General features: G+C 37.0%; 1 protein-coding gene across 1 annotated transcript in view; it reads right to left on the bottom strand.

Annotated features, from left to right (window-relative positions):
* The window catches only part of LOC306847992 (plexin A3), a gene marked incomplete at its 5' end in the record, with an annotated part of 145,749 nt that extends 128,549 nt beyond the window's left edge, over window positions 1-17,200 (bottom strand). Inside the window, 2 exons of the mRNA XM_079382285.1 lie at window positions 10,939-11,121; window positions 16,016-17,200. Of these exons, the coding sequence (XP_079238411.1) occupies window positions 10,939-11,121; window positions 16,016-17,200 (1,368 nt within the window). The remainder of the gene's footprint in view (window positions 1-10,938; window positions 11,122-16,015) is intronic.
* Between the last annotated feature and the right edge of the window lie 6,038 nt (window positions 17,201-23,238).

The following is a 23,238-nucleotide window of genomic DNA, read 5'->3' as shown; positions in this document are numbered from 1 at the left end:
ATTTATTATGTATATATAAATACAAACCCATGTATATATTTAAGACAAATATGTTATGTTTATATTAAATATATTTACAAAATATATACTGCATGTGTATTTATTTATTTATATATATATATATATATATATATATATATATATACACACACACACACACACACACACACAAATAAATATACACAGTACACATACATATATAAATGTAAAAAAAACTTATTTTGGTTGCGATTAATCGTTTGAAAGCACTAAATATAATAGGCTATAACATAATTGTGCTTTTTTTAAAAATTTTATTATTAGTATTATTATTATAAACAATAACTAATAATTTAATATCCTATCCAATATATTAAGACATAAAAGATGGGAATATGACAATGTACTGTACAACAAGAACAACCCAGCAAGAAACACATAAATGCAAATGTCTTCACTGACAGCTCGTAGGAAGTGTTTCATGTGGATACAGCAGGAAAATGTACCCGTTAGCTCTTTTATGAAAGTCTAAATTTGTATTTATAGGCTGTGGCACTTGACCCACATTTATTGACTTAAGTTTCCATTACATACACCGAACCAGAATCCCATCCTAAATCACACTGAGATCAAAAGCAGCCAATGTTAGTAAGTCTAAAAGTGAAGGTTTACCTCATGCTTGGATGTGATGCAGTACAGTATTATAATGCCAGACACAATTACAGAGTAACACTGACTCAGATAAAGCACAATCCACACAGCTGAACCGGGCCCAACAGAGCCTGACGTTTATCGGACTTTAGGGCTGAATCAGACAAAATGTCAAAATTAAACAGTGGTTTCTAATAAATCCAGTGGCATTTCAATGACTTTTTAGCCAGGTAAAAGACTTGAAATCAATAGACTCCATCTAAACACAGTTTAAAGCTTAAAACGATCATTAATTAGAAGAAATCTGCACCACAAAGTCAAAAAAAAAAAAAAAAAAAGCACCATCACCACATGCAAAACAGCTTTGTACAGTAAAATCAATGGCGAAGATTTACAGTATCAGATATTAAAAGATATAAGCAATGAGATGCTATTTTACAGTGACTTAATAGTGACAAATAATTGTTAAGTACAGTTACAATTCCCTTAAATGTAGTTAAATAACATCACTGTAACACATGGCCTCAAGTGACTTATTGCTGATACACTGCCCTCCAAAAGTTTTGGACAATATTGGCATGAATCCTTTTTAATTTGTGATGATTTTGCACTGATAAGGGACAACACAAACTACAAAAACATTTTATTACATAAACAGTTTATACATAGAAAAAAATAAAATTTTCGATTAATCAAAATATCCACCATTAGCAGCTATTACAGCTCATTGACTTTGAATTGGCGATCAATTCGTTGAAGTATTAAGGTGTGCTGACCAAAAAATCTTTTAAAAACCTGGGCCAAGTTTAAACCAGTAACCAGGCATCACATGCAGCTGGCAAAGGGGCATGTATGACTTTGACATGTATATATTTCCATTATTATATTTTATTGCTGGTCTTCAATGATAATGTCAAGTTACTTTAATGTATTTGCACCAAAAAATTATAAGGATTTATGCTGATATCGTCCAAAACCACACTTTGCCAGGGGTGTTTCCAAATTTTTGGAGGGCAGTGTATAAACCATTATATTTTTAGTTTTCTTATATTTTATAAAACCATTTATATTTATACATTTCTTATTCAGTGCTGTCATTGTTAACTAAAACTATTTTCAGTTGCATGAAATAAAGTAGAAATAAATTGAAATATAAATGTTTAAATGTAAAAAAAACTTACTCAAAATCTATTTTAAAAAAAGTACTAAAATTACTCAAACTAAACTTAAATAAAAATAAGTTAAATCCAAATAGAAATGACAAAAATCACATAACATTACTAAAAACTAACATGTTTTTTTTTAATGAAAATATTAAATTAAATTCAAACATTAATAAATCCTATACTAGTATATAAATAACTGTTTTCAATAAATTACTACATTTATTATTAATAATAAATCACATTAAGCTATTCTTCTACCAAACAGGTTACAAGTTACAGTTACCAAGCAATGGCAAGAGTGCATAAATCTGCCATTTTTGCAACAAGCCAAACCATCCATCTTATAGTAGTCCTTCAGAAATGACAGCATCCTACATCAGATCTTAAGAAAGGTTTTTAGTAATTGATGATCTGCTAAATGCAAGTGAACAGACTTAAGATGGCCTAAAAACCTGCATCAAAAATTTAATAGCAGTAAATTTAGCAAGTGCTCAGATGGTCCAAACACGTCAGCACGAGCGCTCAGCGGCATCGAGAAATCATCTAGCGGCTTCTGTCTGTCGCCGCTCCACAGAGGAGAGCAACACATCTGTTACCCAGGTAGAAAACAGTCGTCTAATTAAAGGAGTTGAGCAAGACTCCAACTCCAACACTCTCCTGGCTTCATTCTTAATGACATGGGGCTTTATCATCAAGTGCTTGTAATGCGTCGCAGGTCGACGCTCCCGGGGTGCAGCCCGGCCCGAGATACGACGCATCCCTCCCCACCTCGTTCCGTGACAGCGGATTTACGGCAAACAGATTTAGCCATGATCAAACGTGGCTGAGGGCCGAGCTGCTCGTAAATCAGCCTCCCGGCCATTTCCACGCCTGCGCTTTTCTGCTGATTTACGCCGCTAAATTAGCTTCAATTTCCAGCCCAATCGCACTTGGATTTGAATAGAGCAAAAAAATGGCCGATGGAGTGGTCAGTTTTGACCTTTCAGACACATTCCATTCGGGCTGCTTTCTGAAGCCTTCATCCGCTCGAGACAAAGATGCTAACATGGCGAAATATAAAAGCGGAGCGGAAAAAAGGCAGGTGATGATGAAGAAGAAATTAAAATACTTGCAGCTCATGCATGATTATGAGGATTAGAGTGACTCAGTTGATGGTGCTCATAAGAAAAGCGCCGTTATTGTGTGAGCCCTGGCATACGGTTGCGGTGAAGCACGGGGATTTGACGCTTTTTAAAAGGCATTAATCAATGTGAACACTGCGACAGGGACACTAATCTGCTGGATTCAATCATGTATCATACGTCTAAGACTGGGTGCAGAATGAGAATTTTCACCCTGGCGTATTTATCTTTATAAAACATAAACATGATCAAACCGGATCACAGGCGGCATGTGTAATAGGATCCGTTTCTTCATTTCAAAATTGCAGAATTGCATTTGCAATAATATACTAGCATACTACTATCCACATGCATATGGAATGTTTCTGTATGCATGGCAAACCAGAATGACCTGCTACATTTGCAAAAAATGTGCACTGCAGAAAATACAGTATCCCACAATGCAATGCGCTTGACCGGACTTTCCATTTCAAGTGTGATGAACAACCCTTGTGTCATGTAAGATCCTAACCAAGCAGAATTCCATCCGCTTTCCCAACAAAACAATCAAGTGCCTGATTGGAAATAATAGAAAATCTGCTCTTTTCCTCAAAGTAATGTCTTTAAAATTACATATCACATTATAGTAGTGATGCAAAAATTGGTGCAGTTGATCACATTCCTTTGTACATTCAGTTATCAAGTTAACAGCATAATATAGTGCAAACTGGTTGGGAAACGCTCTTTTGATTAGCAGGGATCGCTCTGTATCGCAGAAGTAATAACAGATGCAATCTTCTTCTTGATTCAGACTGCCAATACACATTTGTACACGACATTATAAAAAAATGCAAAATAAATATTTCTATTTCCATGATGATAACTTCACTCACTGAATTAAACATTCAACATGAGTTAACTCGACAACTCTAGCTGTGTTCCCATTCATTTTTCAAATGGATTTTATGCAAGAAATCCACAATACTTCAATTATGAATAAAGAAAATTTAAATTCTGCTTTCATTTTACATGTTCAAAATAACAAACCTATTGTAAATAAATAAAAAATTCATCAAAAATCTAATTTAAATCAAATAAACTGCTCAAAATGCTCTAAAAACTTAATAGTAAATTAAGTTTATGTGCATGTTTTCTTACCCAATTTTTATGAAATTTGGTGCATGTGTGAAAAATTCCTAAAAATTTGCTAGAAAAACTCAGCGCTTGTGGCATACAAGAGTTTGAAATGTTTACAGTAGAATAATGCCTTCTGTTTTTACTTACTATTTTTTATAAACAGCAGGCAGTCTTGAGTATATATATATAGAGTTAGCATTGCATTCCAAACACAGCCAATGACTTCCTCTTTTTGTGAATACAGGAAACACAAGGTCGGGAGGATGAGAGGTCAGCGCAGGATGGGCCATTTTGGTGATATACTACATCTACCTTGAGATCCTTTTAGCCGCTAAATAGACTGTACAATAAACCAACATAAAAGCACCCGATTAAGGATTCAATGGCAGACACGTACATCCATTTGTACACGTAACACAATGATATATACATGCACACGGTTCACCCACACTGCCGGCTCGGCAAAGGTGTTCCATAAAAAAAAATTCCCTGACAACCTTGGGTTTATTTCCCAGCGGTCAGATTATCTCCTGGCTGTTTCTGCTAAGGTTGAGACTGCAGAATCCTCCGGCAGCCCCGCGGCTCTGTGACCGGCATGTGAACAGCACAGGTGCAGGGGAAAATAGCTGGCTGTATTTATTTTCATTTGCCTTTGCACTTACTGCTAAATATCTCGGCCGGCCGCAAACGGTGCCAGCCTACCAGTTTAAACGCTTGCTTGTAAAAGTACAACAGGAGGGAGAGAATTCCTGATAGACCAGACATGGATTACTGCAGTCGAAGCCACAGGCACAAATGCTGTGCAGTGTTTTGCAAAAATGGGATGTAAAACTAGATCTTTACATTATAAGGAGAAAACATGATTGCTTGTGTGGAACACTTGGCGTCATGTTGCTAGACTGTTATAATTAGGGTTAGAAATTAAGGGGGAGGGAGAGGCAAAAATACCACAGAAAATGCCTATCGAATTATAAATGTTAGGGCAAAAATGCATGAATTCCTTTTTTTTAATTATTAAATATCACTAATAGCAACAATGTGAGAATTTGTGTTAATAAAGTGGTTATATTTAAATATTTTACATAAAATGGATGCAATATTATATAGTTTATGATTAAATAATGCATACCTCTTAAATTAATTTTTGTTTAGATTTTTATGATATAAAAGCAAATAAATGACCCTGCATAAATCTGAGGTATTTGGCATTAAAATGGATGTTACGGTATATAATTTATATGGTTAGTATGAATGAGTAAATGAATGAATTAATAAATAAATAAAAGTGTGTATGCTCCTGAAATTCAAATTTTTAAGATAAAGGATGAATAAATATTGTTATTATGAATAAATATTACTGATAGATTGATAGCTTGATACATACATAAGGTCTGGGCGATACGTCAAAAATATCTTATCGGTAATCGCTTTAAAAAATATGGCGATATCCGATAATATCGTCTACCTAAGCCCCACCTCCACCAGACCCCGCCCCGCTAAGAAAACATTGCCGACATGCACCATAAACACACACCATATTCAGTTTGGTCTTAATTATGTTAAAGTTTGTGCTTAAACTAACAGAAAACATTAGCTTTGCTGTAATGGTGGTGTTGCTAATAATTTCCACTCTGTTCTTATCAAATTTGTGTTTGAAATTAATTTTGTTTTGTGAGAAGAACTGTTGAGGAAAAATAATAGAACCCAATTTTAAGTTCATTATGGTGAAGTTGGACATTCTGGCGGCGATTATAAGAATGATAAATGCATGTTGATTTCATATAGTAATGTCTTGAATAAATATGCCTGTTTTTTGATGTTTCTCTTTCTTTTTGGCACTAGACAAATTTCATGATGGTAAGTTTAATTTCCTTGATTATAATAATTGTAGCGCTGTTTTTAAACTTGTAGTCAAGCTATAAGTTATTTGATATTTATCATGTATGACTAAAGTCATGCAGAGATTAAAAAGAATTCTGAGCAAAAACATTACGTTTTTTTTTTGTTTTTGTTTTTTTCTGGTAGCCTTGTTCGGAGGTCTCTTTTGGCCTGTTTTTAACTAAATAAAAATAATTGATTTATTTAGAACAAGGGGTCATTTTAAATTTTAGTTTTTATCATTTTTATTGTATTAATCAAAATACAATGCCCAAAATATAATATTAAGTGTTGGGAGCTCAGTCCAGTGTTTGCGTATATAAGAGGTGGCTTTCGTGCGAGCTTTGTTTGTTTGTGTGTGTGTGTGTGTGTGTGTGTGTATGTGTGTGTGTGTGCTCTGCACAGAAAACAGCGCGCTGCGAGTGCAGAAGTGAGTTCTATTTCGTTTTCTTGCAGTTGAATCTTCTGAAATCACAAAAAATGCGCATACAGGAATCGAGAAGCAGAATCTAAATTTAATTTTATAACAAGTCATTCGATTCCTGACCTTACGCCTCTGATCTTATTTCCAAAATTGGAATAGGTTTTCGATTCCCAGCCCTCCTATTAAATTATTTCATTCTTGCATGCAAAAAGACCTGTATGGTGACTATGGGCTATGTAAAATATTTTTTGCAACTTACTAGGTTTATCATGTGTCATTTTTTTCCCCGATAATGTCGATAATCGTCTGTTACCTGACTGTTGACATAGACATCGCGATACTTACAAAACATCAATGATATACGATTACATCGTCATATCGCCCAGCACCAACATACATACATACAGTATATACATTCCCCTTCATTTCTAAATGTTGCAAAAAAAAATACCCATGCATAAATTTGAGGTATCTGACATAAAAAGGGATGTTACAGTAACTATTTTATATGGCAAATAAATAAATACAAAATATGCAAGCATGCCCCTAAACTTAAAAATTTTAGGATAAAGAAATTACCCTAAATGTGTATCTGGGACTTTTTTTAATTATTAAATATTATTGGTAAATTACATAATATGTATTTTATATAAAAATAAATAAATTCCATGAAAATCCTTTCCTAAAGGCAAATATTGCAACTTTTTGGAAATGTTAATTTAACATTGCAGGCCAATGAGTCAAAAGACAACAGTATCACAAGTCTATGATACTACTATGGCTTCATTCCCTTAGTTTAGTTCATCGCCCATCAGGTGAAAAACATAGGTTTGAATGCTTAGAATGTATAAACATAACTGTACAGCACACACAATTTGAGCTATCATTCATGTCTGTAGCACAAACAGCGTGGTGCCCTTTAAGAGACAAAGTTTAGCATTACTAAGCAGAGGCAAATGTAACAGCCAATTAAAGCTATGCTAAAAAGACTGTACTTCTATTAGGTGGGATGATTCAGAGAAACTAGACTGTAACAAAACTCCAGGAGTCAAAACGACTGATTCGACTTGCAGCCAACTAGGGACAGGAAGCACTAAAGACTCATGGGTAATTTCCGTACAGCTTGAGAAAAGCGGCTTGCTGTCTCTTTTCTCCTGCCAAAACAAACAAGCCATTGCAAGGGGAGATATGGAGCAATTACCCAGCCTTCTCCTGTATTCTCTACACCACATTACAGCAGGTAGACCAACACTCTCAAAACCACTGAACACAATCACCACAACAGGCCTTTCAGAGACCGTTTACAGAGAGATCAAGGATGCTTTCTGTGGCTAAATGAGTTATATGTAATCATCTATTCATATGCCAATGAAAGAAAAAACTTAGCATCTTCAAACTCAGAGCTGTTTTAGTAACTAGTATGTTTACTAGGAGTGGATGAGCAAAATTCATTGAAATACAAGAAATATTTATATATAATTTAGCTCATGCACACAAAAAATGCAATATACACACATCCTTGTGAATTTCTTCAATGATTGTAGTAGCATGTTTTTTTAGACATAGCTTGTGAGAAAACTAGAAAAACATGTTCAGTGAAGACATTTATCCATTTCAAATAAGTGCTATTCTTTTACATTTATCAAAAAATCCTGAAATGAATTTATCATGGTTTCCATAAAAATAAATAACCACATTAGCATTGATAATAATTCGAAATTAATATTTAATACTTGAAAGAATTGATTTCTGAAGGATCATGTGACACCGAAGACTGGATTAATGATGCTGAAAATTCAGCTTTGCATCACAGGAATAAATTACATTTTAAAATATTACAATAGATAAAAGTTGTTTTAAATTGTAATAATATTTTACAATATTACTGTGAAAATGCAGCCTTGGTGAGCATAAGAGGGTTATGAAATTTTATGAAATCTTCCCAACCACAAACTTTTGAATGGTAGTGCACTAGCTAATAGCGAAAAAAAAAAATACTAAAATCCAGACTATATAAAATATAAATAATATTTGAAATATTTTAATATATTACTAAGTAAAGAAGTAAATTTTTTATCTTTTTTGGATGTCAGTTTTGGCTAATATATCAAGTTTTTGCTCTACATTTGAACTTGGTCAGGGTTAAACATTTAACAAGTAGTAAGTTGAATAAGAACGGATACATTTAGTTCCTAATGATTCATTGTTTGATTGAAAACACATAGAAGATATACAAACAGTAATCCAATCTAATTCTAGACTGGAAAATTCTGTTTTCCTTGGAATATGAGCTGAAGCCATCCACACTTCCTCCACATCTCCTGTTTACCCAGGAACAAACAGAATATATATGAAATCATGACTACCAGCCTCTAAGCGAGTCTCTGCCTAACACCGTCCAGATTCGTACACAAGCCATTTACCATTTCATCCTGACAGAATGTTTGTGAGAAAATACAACCATTACGATCTCGGTTTATTGTGATCTGCAGTCAATATGAAGGCCATATGGATGAGGGAGCGTTTCTGTAACATCATATAATCTCCATCAACAAACAGAGCTGCTTATTATCAGCACGACCACAAGCGGCGTATTCTGTTTATTAACCACGGACAATCAGCCAAGAACTCGAATTCAATCTCCGGATGTATCCCTGTTTCCAAACAGTCTGATCTGCAGCGATCCAGAGGTATATCAGGACATGTTTAGACATGAACTCCCGTAAATAATCCCAAACAGGACGGCTCCCACAGGACTGACCCCTGCTCCCTCATTCCGATAGGAGAATGGATGCGACCGCATTTATATTCTCCAGATGGGTGCTGGAACGGCGAGCGCACACAAAACCGTAGCATATTTTCCTCCCCATCTACCTCATTTTAATTATGATGTCTGCTGAGAAAGAGCCAAGTCAGCTTCTCAGAGCGATTTCATCAGCCTCACATCTAATCTAATTCCTTTAATTCTCACAATGAACTGTAACTTAAAGCCGTAGCGAATAAAAGTTCCTCGCGATGACCTAATATAGGGCACGTCTCAGGCCGGGTGGCTGCTGAGTAATGTTAACCTTTAATGCCGACTGGATTTCGCTCTCTCTCTCTCTTCATACACAGCTTGAACTATTTATGACTGGCTGAAAAAATGACTCCACCCTCTCGCTTTGGCTCCCTCGAGATTCAGTGTGCATATATGGGCCAAAATGCTAGCTATGAATGAGTCAAGCTGTTGTTTGATGGGGAAAAATGTAGTAACTTCTGTGGAGAACTATCATAAACTCACCAGTGGGCATATTATTCTTTAAACATCCCCAGCTGTCACCTGCTCCGGTCTGGATGACTGAGTCACAAGGTGGTGCTTTTATTATGGCTTTCTTGGTGGTTTGCGTACGTGTACGTGCATTCTTTTGAGATCCAGATGAACGGTTAACTCAAGATAATATATTTAGGCTCACTTCAGGTTCATCTGACCCCGATCAGAAACCAGCCCCGAGGAGCGCAACAGACTGTAGCAGAACGCAGGGGTCTAGAGATGAGTGTTAAAAAATTATTTTTAACTTAACACGCTGACTAAAAAAACAACGCGCATGGCGGGACGCTCTAAAAAAACTGTGAGAGACGACACAGGAGTCAAAGACGTCAGTCGGAATGTGTAGGGCTCACTCTCAGCATGCTAATTAGATCAAAACTTTAAACCAAAATACCAAATCTATTTATTAAACCTATTTCATATCATTTTATGTGCACGCAATTGTGTTAAATGTTTCTTGAGTAGCAAATCAGCATATTAGATTGATTTCTGAAGACTCATGTGACACTGAAAAGTGGAGTAATGATGCTGAAAATTCAGCTTTGCATCACAGGAATAAATTACATTTCAAAATATATTGAAATAGAAAATTGTCTTTTAAATTGTAATAATATTTCACAATATTACTGCATTTCTGATCAAATAAATGCTGCCTTGGCAAGCATAAGAGACATTAAAAACAAAAAAAATGTACCAACAGCAAACCTTTTGAACAGTAATGCACACATAAAACATACACAAAAAATAAATGTATTCCACCTCTCTAAATTGAGTTCAAAATTGTGATTTGTGACAAATGCCTAGTTTTTACATCAATGTGAAATCCAAATTGCCCCTATAATGCACTTTCTTGTTCTTCTACATTATTTTTAGCTACATCGACAACAAAAGTTTGCCTTTGCAATCATTAAAATGTAAAAAAAAAAACTTTTTAGCTGATTTCACCAGTTCAAGTCCAACCATCTATCATAGAAATCACAAATCAATCAAATCTCTATGGATGAAAGCAAGTCTCAAGTTCTCACTGAATATCCTTTTTCACTCTGAAATACGTCAGGCTACAGAAGTAACAATGTAGCACATGCTGTTGTTTTTGACCTGACGAAGTACAGAATCAATGATGGATTGGAAGAAAATGATAACGGATTAGTCCATCAATGCACTTCACATATTACCAAACTCACTTATCCACATTTTCTACATATCACTTCCCAATCAACAACATCAAGAAGAAACCAAAAACCCTATATCTCTGTAACAGTCAGCGGTGGAAGACACAGAATGGCTAGTTCTTACCTTCTTGAGGTGGCCACTGCGAGTCCCCACGAACACCACTGAATAGCCTCCGTAAGTGTACGCGGCCACGGACGCCATACCGTCAGCGCGGTCGTCAAACAGAGGAATGCCCTCAATGACCCTCAGTCCTCCGAGAGGCTGGTTCAGAACCAGGCCACAGAAATCATCGCCAATCTGCTTGGGCTACGGGACGAAACGAGAAACAATGAAGCGTAATTAGTTCATATTCATAAAATTGTTTTTGTTCACGTTTAGGCCTGACATAAGTCATGTGTAATAACAGACAATGCGGTTCAAAAGGCTACACTGAAAATGGGATTAAAATCAAATAAAAATAAATAAAACAAATAATTCAATTTATAGATGCTTTCTTTTTTAATTGAATGAAGTAAAACGAATACATATTTCAGAAAAAAACTATATAATGAAAGTGTTAGTGAATCTGTTACAGTGATTTAAAAAAGCAAAACCAAAACAAAACAAATAATTAAGAAAATAAAAAAAATAAAAATAATGAATGGCATAAAATTAAAAATATTAAAGCAGCAACTAAAATTGTTAGAATGAAAAATAATAATAATAATAATAAAAAAAAGTCCATGCAAAAAAACATTTTTAAATGAATTGCAAATACAAAATGAATGCAAAATATTTCAGATTCAGTAAAAATGACTACATGATGGGGTTAGCAAATAAAGTTAGTGAATAAAATAAAATAGTCTGTCTCATTAATATAAAATTATTACTTATTGGTGTTTTAAGGACCCTTAACAACAAATGCCGAATAGTCCATGTTATCCTATTGTTTAATAACCTTTAGTAGATCTTTGGGACATTAAAGTTCAATCAGAATGCAGAAAGTAAAAAGTCATTTGTGGGCCAGATTTCAGGTTAAACACTTAAACGTGTTTACATTTCACAAAAATAAAAATACATCCACACAAGCAAACAAATACCCCAAAGACCCAACAACAGCTTTCTCCAGCTGTCGCCAATCACAGCATCTCAGACAGGAAGTGCCAGCTAATAGATCAGACAGAGAAGAGCCACCCAAACAGAGACTGCGAAAGTGAGTCCATGGGGATCAGACCAGGGGCCGGCGCGCACCGACCGGTGAGACATGACATCATCCTGAAATCTACCTCACTGTCAGTGCTTTATCGCTTCAGATGTGCTCTCTCCTAAAAGAGGCACCATTTACCCTCTGCGCGGCTCGGAAAAGCATTATTTCAGCCGCTTTTAATGGCTGTCCACTGACACAAAGGAGGAAAAACTACAAGAAAATGGCTGTATGTCATTTCTCCTCATGGAAATGTCAGAAGAGTTATTCAAAAATCAATTGCGTTAACTAACATCTGCAACACATCAATCGGCCGGGTGATGATGTCAGCACCAAACCTAGTCCCCCGGTTCATCCCGGAGGTGAACTATTGACTCATTACCAGGTTCTCGGAGCTCGACAGAAAACACAAAGCTATTTAATCTCGCTTCCTCTGGACCTCGGCATCCAACACCACATTAAAAAAGCCTCAGTAAAGTGCAACGAGAGGTCAGCTTAGCCTGCGGATGAATGACATCAGTTCCAACAGCAAGAGTTTTCACGGCGGTAATGACGAACATGAAGGTGCAACAGCAACAGCTGAATTTTTTGGCACCTTCCGCCCAAATTCTTCGAGGCCATGGGCGTCTTGAGAGCGTGCCGTTGAATGATGATTGAGAGGGTGATGTTGGCTGGTGGAACGGCTTGTTTGTGCGCACATATGAAGGGTAAATGTATTAAACGAAGCATGAGCTTGCGGCAGACACGCACGCTCTCATAAGACAGAGGGCCGTCGCCGTGCATGAGAAAGAGCTAATAATACCCCAGCAGCCACGGCGCTGGAATCAGGAGCAGATTTGCATCAGTCATGGGGAACCCTGTTGTTGCTCATAAAAACAACCACAGCCACTCCCCCCCAAAGGAACGAGGTCATCAGCACTCGCCATCTTCGCCCCATCTGCTCTAGCCGGGCCGTGAGGTGTTGTGCTATTGTTCCCGGCGCAATTACAGCCGCGGACGCAAATTGTCCTCTCGTCTGGTTGTCCTCCAGGCAAGTAAGAAGGAAAAACAAACTCAGCCGGCTTGCAAATGTTTTCTGTGATTTTTTCGAGGGGGAAAACATCGCTACTGTAGCGCGAGGAGAGTTTAAGTTTACAAGCACAGTCACTAAATAACTACCAGACAACTAACATATCAAACGACATGCAGCAAAATGATTCAATATGTACGCTAGGGTTGGTCCAAAACCAAAATTTTGGCTTCGGTACCTAGAAATAAAAACTTTTGCTGAATATGCATGATCCAACTGCATACTTAAAACAATTACTAAACTAATACACATTAAATCATGTCAAGTCATGTTCATGCAGAAAACAAACGTCTTAACAACTAGCTACTTATAAATGGCTTATGAATTAAGTGAAAGTCTTTTCCAGTTGATTTGAAATCATTTCTTTGAATATTCCAGTGCATAAGCATTACATATTATCATAATTTAGCAAGAAAATATCAACCATTAACTTGCTTTGCTCAAATAAGCACACATGAACTTGAATAAATGGCACAAAACCCCAAATTTGACAGCATAAACTCTCTTAAATGTCCTTTTTTCCATGCTCAGCATTTCTTGTAAGAGTGTGCATGGAATCTGCATTGACCTTTGTAACACACTGAATATTAATAGAAATAATAATAGTGTATAAATTCCATAATCAATCAAAAGTGCATGTCTTGATGCATCCGTAATTGCGAATTTTAAATATGCGTTTTGTACCATGGTACTTTTTGGTGCCATCTCTACTGTTTGCTAATTAACTTCAAAATTACAGGATGTTTAACCCCAAAGAAATTAATAATATCTAGCCTTTGGACAGAGTTGATGTAAACACTATTTAAAGGATCTGTGAATTGCTAGCTTCGAGGCAGATAAATAACATCAAATCATAAGTGTGATTTGTCACCGGATTACAAAAGACAAATATTAAAGATTCATAAATAAAGCATCAAGGGTTTTCAAAGGCAGGCCTTGTGTGGTACACTTGACTGGTTTAAAATGTCAGAGGCGTATTGATTTTGATGTCTAGCCATCACCTTCTTCATCTCTCACATAATAAGCTATTGCTTCCCACCCTGTCTGGTTTGAATAGATTTTTCATCAAAGATACATTACATCAGATTAAGATGTGTAATCATGTTAGACAGTTTCCCCTACACAGGCATTCCTGAAAAGTCTGCAACACGTCACAATTAGGTCAATGGGAATCATGTATAGCATCCACAAATTAGTTTTTCAGAAGCAACAATGGAAAAAAAAAACCAGACAACAGACCGAAGGTCTATTATTATGTGAGGTCGGAAACCCTTGGGTATCTATTGTGACATGAATACATGCTTTAACATCATGATTTAAACAAGGAGGACATGTTCCTGGATCAACATTGAAATAACGTTGCAGTCAGTCAATAAGATAAGGTCACACTTTATTTTAAGGTCCAGTTCGCACTCTTAACTATTAACTACAACTTTTGCCTCAGCAAATTGCTAATTATTGCTTATTAATAGCTAATAAGGTAGTTGTTAAGTTTTAGTTTAGGTATATGGGTGTAGAATTGGGGATGTAGAATATGGTCATGCAGAATATGTGCTTTATAAGTACTAATAAACAGCCAATATGCTAATAAGCAACCAGTTAACACTGAGAATTTGCCCCTACACTAAAGTATTATCTCCCTCCAATTTTAGGACTTGGATTTAGGACTTTTAAGCTCATAGTTAGGGTGAAGAGATGCACCAATGTTACAATTCTGTCAGTATCAATAAGCCAAACATGGCCACTTTTGTGAATCTATATTATGTGGGGGAAAAAAATTAAAATAATTTTTCCAGAGGAAAAATCACAAATCACAGTAATTATAGTAAATGCAAAAATATTCCTGCTGAAAATCCACTATAAAAAAAGCATACGGTTTAAATTAATCAGTGACACGCATTCTTAAAAGAGAAGTGCATGTCAAGAAATGGTACAGTCAAATGATTAAATATTTACCATAATCTATTGCCATTCCTTTAAATTAGTGCTAGATATAAGGCAAGGGTGTCCAAACTGGATCCTGAAGGGCCACTGTCCTGCAGAGTTTAACTCCAACCCCAATTAAACACATCTGAATCAGCTAATCAAGCTCTTAGGCATGCAAGAAACTTCCAGGCAAGTGTTTTGAGGTAAGTTGGAGCTAAACTGCCGGACAGTGGCCCTCCAGGATCCAATTTGGACACCCCTGATATAAGGTAAAAAAAAAAAATTTGGTTACACTTTATTTTGATAGTCCACTTCAGACATTCTACTAACTATAAGTAACTTTGCAACTACATGTCTACTAACTCTCGGTAGGTTTAGGGTTAGTAGAATAAGTTGACATATACTTGCAAAGTTTCTAATACTCAGTATGTTGTGGGCCCATCAAATATAAAGTGTTAGAAGTTATTAAGCAAACAGTCTACTAATATTCTAATGACTGCTAGTTGACATGTAGTTGCAAAGTTACTTACTGTTAAAAGAATGTCTAAAGTGGACCATCGAAATAAAGTGTTACCAATTTTTTAAATGGGCTGAAAACATTAAAGATCCAACATAGGCGGATACAAATAAATTTATTAAAAACATACATATTGAGCGTTGTTGGTGCTGATTAATTGTGCCCAATGACTGTCTGAAAAGAGTGTGACTGTTCCATAAGAAGGTTAATAAAACAATGTTGATCCAAGAACCTGGAATCCAGGAATTTCTTGATCCTGAAACAACATTCCTGTCAAGCAAACATAGTCCTACATACCCCTAACCTTAATGCCAAAAGCCAGAGATAAATAATAAATTGATAAGAATAAGAACATGGCTGATGTTAATGACAACATAAACCCAACCCTAAGCATAACCCTGAACCTACCCCAAAAATGTGATTGGTAGATGAAGGAAAGCACCCTACTTGGCAAAATCGTGATCACAAATACTTGCAATAAAACAGATTCAGAGCAAAGACTCACCGTATTAATACAAGGCAGTTCCTTGTTGAGCAACCATGGCAGAGACAGCTTTCCTTCCCCGCGGTAACACGACTTGATCCTCTCTCGCATGGCCAGGTTGATCTGGTGCAACGTGAAGAGGCACAGCACCGTTTCTCTCGGTGGGTTAGCCCTGTTCTTCTGACCCTGGGAGAAGATCACAAACAGGACATCCTCATCCTCAGAGAGGCCGAGAGCCTGGGCCAGAATCCTCCCAGGACGGTGTTTGTAGGCGGCTTGGACAAGTCGGTATTCCACACCATCCTTGGTGCACCCAAGTGGGAACTCGACGTAGGAATAGAACTCTGTGTCATTGGAGCACATGCGGACGATTTTTGAGGTGAAGAACTTCTCGCCCGTCGCATCCACCTGGGTGAGCTGGGTATCCAGTTGCAAAGTGAGGAAATAGATGTACGTGCGGCTGGAGAACCCGTAAACATAGTAGATGTCGAATGCGGGATATTGAGACAGTGTGTCTGAAGGTATCTTGATTTGAGAGGACACAAACTCATCTTGGTAAACCAAGCTGAACATTTCCATTTTCTCCTCATCTGCCACCAGTTTACGGCTGGATAGAGTTGGGAAATACTCTGATTTGCCATCGATGGCGGAGCCGATGAAGAGGCGGCTGTCACCTTTCTTTTTCTTCTTCAAGTCTCCGTCGTCATCGCCCACCACAACTCCAGCCATCCCATCTGGCTCTTTGGCTCCCGAGAGGTAATGTTCTTTACGGTGATGCGGTTCACCAAGCTTGAAGAGATCTTCCAGCCGCAGGAACTGGCACACTCCCTGCCAGATGCTTCCACAAGCCACCAGACGGTTGCCAGCATAATCAACCAGCAGCAATTTGTTGACGTTGTCTGTGGATTCCAGTTTCTGCGTGCATGGTCGTACGCTGGGGGGCGGGTAGCACTTGGCGTTGTCCTCCACGGGACCAGTCTGGTGCGAGCGCATTTCGGTCAGATTGGCGGAGAGCTTGTAGACTCGGTTTATCGCGCCGACAAACACCTCGCCAGTCTTGCGGTGCACGGTGAGATGCGTGAGGCTCGTGTCTTTAACCCTGAAGCTCCCGGAGACTTCAGAGGGTTCAGTAGGAGTCATGGGAAACGCTATGTTGGTCCCGGTCAAAACAGAGACGGAAAATACCAGCAGCCACAAGGACCTCATGATTCCAAACCTTCTAATGTGGAGGGGGGAATGAGACGAAGCTCTTCCCTCAAGCGTATTCCAGGCTTTTTCTTCTTTTGCTGTCTCAGTGGTTCATGTCTACAATGAAACAGAGAGAAACAAGGAAAAAAATGAGTTTGTTTGAAAATGGATTATGCAGGCAAAGCAATGTCTTATCTTTAAAAGTTTAATTGCATTAAAGGGGTCATCATACTTTACAATTTCATTTTCTCCCCAAAGGCAATACGTTTTGCACAGAAAAAACAGTCATAATTTAGTTTTTTGACCCACACTCTGACCTTTATAATCAAACAGCCTGTTTCTTGCCAGTATGTAATAAGAGAACAATCCTTCAAGAACAACCTCTTTCTAAAGCTGAAATACCCATAAGCATCACAAATTTTGATCATGCTATGATAATGCATTTAGTAGCAAAACTACGTGTTTGTAACATTGAGATTCTTTGGAAGGATATGCAACACGGCTAGAGCCATATAAAGTCACGAACACGTCTAGCAGATTTACCCACATTTTACTGAGAAACCCTGAAGCTCACACAATTGGCGTCATTAGCGCCAAGATCTTGTATTCGATTCCCTGGGAATGCAATGGATCAACTTCATAAACTTGATCAAATATATACCTTGTCTGCCATAAAATGCATCCAACTTCCTCCGTACTACTTCACCGTGATTAGTGAGGCCAAGTTTCTGAACATCAAATCAGCATTGTTGGTGCGTACATGTCAATAGCTAAGTGTTGCACGTATTTATCCGTCTTGTACACATGCACAAGAGGCGCTCTTGCAGACTCTTACCGGAAATTAAGCTTTGAGTTCTAGTAGAATGAACTTTGACAATAACCGATTTTAAAACCCAACAATCAGAATTTCAGCACTTCTGCCTGAGACTCAATCCATCCCTGCCTGCTCTCCATTTGGAGGCATTAGTGACTCAGAGTGGACTGTGAGCCAGTGCGTGACAGCTGGGTGAGGGGATTTTGGGGGTATGTATTGATCGAGTGGCTTCTGTTGGTGCCAAGCCTTGTCACTCCCACTCCTTTCACTCAATGGATTGCTAATAAACCTTTATGGTCATTGCAAGCACTAATCCCAAGCGCATTTGTTAATTAGGAAGCAGCCCTTAACCAGACAGCAAGAACAGGGATGGGAATCGTAAGGAATTTAACAATTCCGATTCTGATTCAAGTGATTCTGTATTTTTAACAATTCTTTGTGAAAAGGATGGTCAGTAGAGACAAATATTGTCAAATGACGATTATTTTACATTTCAAAACAATAATGCAGGGTTCCCACACATTGTGGCATATACATTTCCATAACCTTTCCAAATAATTCTGATTTCTAAATAAGAATATATCAAATTGATTCAAAGTGAGATCAATTCAATCACTAAAGTATCATTCTGGGAACACGTTTAACCAATGAACTGAGCAGAATCAAATGTTGTGGTTACAATCAGACTGGCTTGAAAGTCAATTTTCTGCAACATAACATAACTACATACAACTTATATTCATTTTTAGAAACTCTATGGCTTTTCTAGGCCTGGACAATGGAATTTTAAAATTTCCTGATATAGCCAGGTTTTCCTTGATTATGGAAACCTGAATAATGGTATAATACAATTACTGACACTCCGTCCAGAGCCGTCAACCGAATGCCATGAAAATCATTCGCTTTTATTTCAAATAAAAAAGAAGCTAGTATTCTCAATTTTTAAACCTGAGCAAGACGTAAGATCACAGAGAGAAGACAGAAAGAACACAAAAAACGCAGCGAGAGGTTATAGCACCATTTCATTCGCTCTTGGAAAATTTAACACAAGCGGTTTGCAGATCAAACACATCGGTCGTTTGTTCAATCACTGCTTCCCCCCACTGGGCAGAACAGCAGGAATGAAAGAGGTCTGCATGGCTTCTGTTGTCTGTCTCCCTTTCTTTCTGCCTTTCTCCCTTTCCAAAGAGAAGGGAAGGGAAGGGTCGGGAAGGGCCACATTAAGCACACACAGACGGAATAAGGCTTCACTTCAACCACAACCTAAGCACTAGAGTTTTTCTGCATATGGTAGGACTAAAAATCTTGCTTCAGTTTGTCTCTGGAAAACATGTGCTCAAGCTACTGCCACAACATTTTTTATTCAATAACACATTACAATATTCAATTCGAGATATTTGTGTCAATACTTTGACGTTCAGTTAATGAAAAAGCAGGTTATAAAACCACATTCTCCACAAATTTAAATAGCAAATTAAGTATTTACGACTTAAACCTGCATGGTTTAAAAAAAATAAAAATTGCACCAGATTCCTGTAATTTAACGTTGCAAACAATGCTGGAAAAATGCAGACTTCAGGATCCTAAAATCCCAAATCCTTGCTCATTGTATTATAATGACGTTTTGTAATACATTCCCTGATATGCAGGAGAAGCTATTGAACAGCAATCACAGTAATTTCATTAGCACTGTAGAAGCCGGCTGGTCCCAGTGAAAAAGCTGAATGCCTAAGCAGAATGTTTAACCAAGAAAAGACAGACAGAGAGAGACAGTCGTATAAGCGTCAGGGGGTATCTGCTCCGATCTAAGCATTACTGTACTTGTTAATAGCAAATTAGGCTGATTTGACAGTCTTTACAGTGTTTCTGGCTGTTTTCATAATGGTAAACACACGACGGGTGGCCATGGAGCTCTGAAAACGCTAAATAAATATCGAAATTAAATCATTCGCACTAAATTTCCCATCAAAACAGAGCAGAGATAAAGCAAACACATGCAAGTTGAGGAAAGCATTAGCGTCCATCAGAATTCTTAAGTGTCTAAGCGCTGGCGGAGCTGGCAAATCTGCACCGACCCAAAACAAAGATTTATTCGAGAACGTGACAGATGGTTTGGGCGTGCTGCAATTTTTCAAGCACGTCAATATTTCTGACAAACGCCCCCCGTGACCTTTCTGCCCATCCTCAACTGTAAACAAGAAGCCGGGTGGAATCCTGATGAGACGAGCAGCGCTGAGCCCATAAAACCACCAGCTTCACATGCCAGCGCGTGTTATTTTAAAGCACCCAGGTGAAATGGACTCATCTATTAGCCTTGTTTTTCAACACTAATTTTAGCTCACTGCTGCCCCTCTTCATCACTGGTGATTTAACACATCAGTCAGTTTGGTCACTTGCTGGAAAAATAATGGACGGTTTCAGATTGAGCCCTCGAGTCCAACGGCACGGTTAAAACTCGGGCAGAGAGGACAGTTTTGTGCAATACGAGAGCTCGTGGTTAGCGGTTCAGGAAAGAGAGAGAATCACACAATCACCCGATACACTACAGTCGGGGTGAAGCAAGTGCCGTGAAATATCAATAACACAGAAAAGATTCATTATTTCCCTTCTCAGGGAAAAAGCGAAACAAAACAAGTTCTGAAGTCTGTCTGCTGCGCTTTGACACATCCGCTAAATGATTTTAAATGACACAGGCAGGTAATAACCCATACAAATATTTACCATGGAAATCAGTCTCTGTCAAAACAACTTAAAAAATGACCAATGGATAGAAAATATAATAATGAAGGATCTAAAGCCTTTTTTAAACAAAAAAGCAAAAAGAATAATAACAATAATAATAAGTAAAAATAAAAAATGATGAACATTTTTTCATTTAACACATGATCCTTCAGAAATCATTCTAATATTCTGATTTGCTGCTAAAAAAAACATTATCATTATGTTGAAAACAGCCGAGTAGAATTTTTGATTCTATATAAAAATAGATATATTATTATTTTTGAAATATATATTTGTGTGTGTTTGTATAGATAGATTTTACAATAGCAACCATGATGCTATAGTGGAAAACATGTTCACCATGGTAAATCATTGTATTGGAAAAAATGGCAAATTTACTGAACATTATTACAGAGAGAGAGAGAGAGAAATAGATCACTAGTCCATCTAATCAAGGACTCACAACAGCATCCTCTTCTCCTCACTCCTGTAATGAGGGTCAACAGCTCTTGATTAGAACGAAGACGATGGAAAGAAAAAAAAAACAAAATTGTTCTTTTCACAGGATTGGACACACGTGGATGAATCCACACTGAGACCCATCAGGCCAACAGAGAATCATAAACACCTCAAATAAACTTCATAATGCTGCTGCCTCATCCGCTTCAATCATCACGACTGTGCTAATCAGGGGTGTTTGCTGAATCATAAATGCATAAACATAAATCTGTTATTCTTCCGTCTCCATTTTCTATGTAAAAGAACACCCCGAGCACAACCCAGTTACATAAACATAGGATGCGCATGGGAAAATGCAAATGTATACAAGTGTATGATCTGTAAAGCTGAAAAATTAAACAATAAGTAATTTAAGTTTAATAAAAATAATTAGTATTCTTATATAAACTGTTATTATTACACATTTATTTATATAAAATAAATATTAGATTTAATAGTTTTATGTAATATAGCAACATTTATAATAAAATAAGAAATTATATAAGATGTTCTAAAATTATTATAATTTCATATTAAATTATATATTTAAATAACACTAAAATATTAACTTTGGCAACTGATGCATACTAAAATCTGACATATGCAGACCAATTAAAAATAGCATAGAAGTGACAACATCTACTAAATCCAACTCAGACTAAATGACAAACTGTGGACTAGATTTATGTGCAATGCTATAGAAATAATCAATATATTGATTTCTAAATCCACTTTTGCCTTGTCTGTTCAATGCTTTCATCTGCCAAAGTAGCAATGTCTTTGAATAATCCTCATTTAGAGGATTTTTCTCAGCAAATATTGATATATGTGATTAATTGTGATTTCATTTGACAAATTAACTGGCTTATCGTGTAATTAGCTCAATTAGATTAGATTCACTTTATTGTCATTGCACATGTAAGGTACAAGGCAACAAAATGCAGTTCAGTTTAAAAAATTTGGGTTTTTAATTGATTGACAACCCAAATATAAAACAAAACCATTGGCGGAAATGGCTTCATACTCATGTCAACTGTTCAAACATTCTTCCCAAGCCTCTTCTTCTCTACAAAAATATTGTTTCAAATGAAAAAAGAGCAAAGTAAAATAAAACCAAAGTCATTTGATATCACTGACAGAGCTCAAGGCAAATATCATATGCTGTATCTGTTGGCAAGATGCTGCCGTGGCCATAATGATGCTGCCCTGTCCTCGACTGACCACAATATTGAGTCAACAAAGGACCAAAACCTCCATACATTCAATCCCCAAAATAACTTCACATATATAGTGCACTTTTCTTCTGAGGGTCAAAACCCCGAGCATTATGAGCTCTCCGGGTCACAGAGGGTGGCTGAGGAACCTCCACGTGTCCTCCGATTATTTCCTCTTTTTGTTGTTTTAGTTTCGAGTCTCATCCTGTTGGAGGCCGGGGTCAAAGCTTGTGTTTACGTTCTCTCTTTCACTCCTGAAATGATTGTCTATGTGGAAACAAACCATAGCAAACACACACAGAAATAAATTTGATGTAGAAATAAATTTCACTCAGAAATTGCTAGTATTATTACACGGAAACTATTCCAATAATCTGTGCAACAATCTCTAAAACATTTCACAGTAGCACTAATGATATAATAAAAGTGCAAAAGTAACTAAAACTAGATTTACTGACTTACTAACATTAGTCAAAACAGCCCAACCTCAAATTTCTATGATATTATGCTCCCTAAATACGACTCATGCCACTCATTTGACTATTTTTAATAGTCTGTCAGGCGCAAATCATACATATTAAAAGTTACAAACATTATTAAGGGTAGGAAATATTACATTTTGAATGAAAAAAAGAGGTTGTGATTGATAACATAAATTTTAAAGACATGTTTTTTAATGCCATATACCTAGACAAATCCACCGGCCTAAACCATTGGGAAGGCAGCAGGCCTTTGAGAACAGACAGTAGCTATTGTTCAGTGATTAGCACCAGCCGTGACTCCACATGGCAGTTGTACTCACGGCTTAC

Source organism: Barbus barbus, assembly GCF_936440315.1.
Source record: "Barbus barbus genome assembly, chromosome: 28".
Classification (NCBI taxonomy): domain Eukaryota; kingdom Metazoa; phylum Chordata; class Actinopteri; order Cypriniformes; family Cyprinidae; genus Barbus; species Barbus barbus.
The sequence above is the reverse complement of the archived record's forward strand: the minus strand, read 5'-3'. Positions and strand labels throughout refer to the sequence as shown.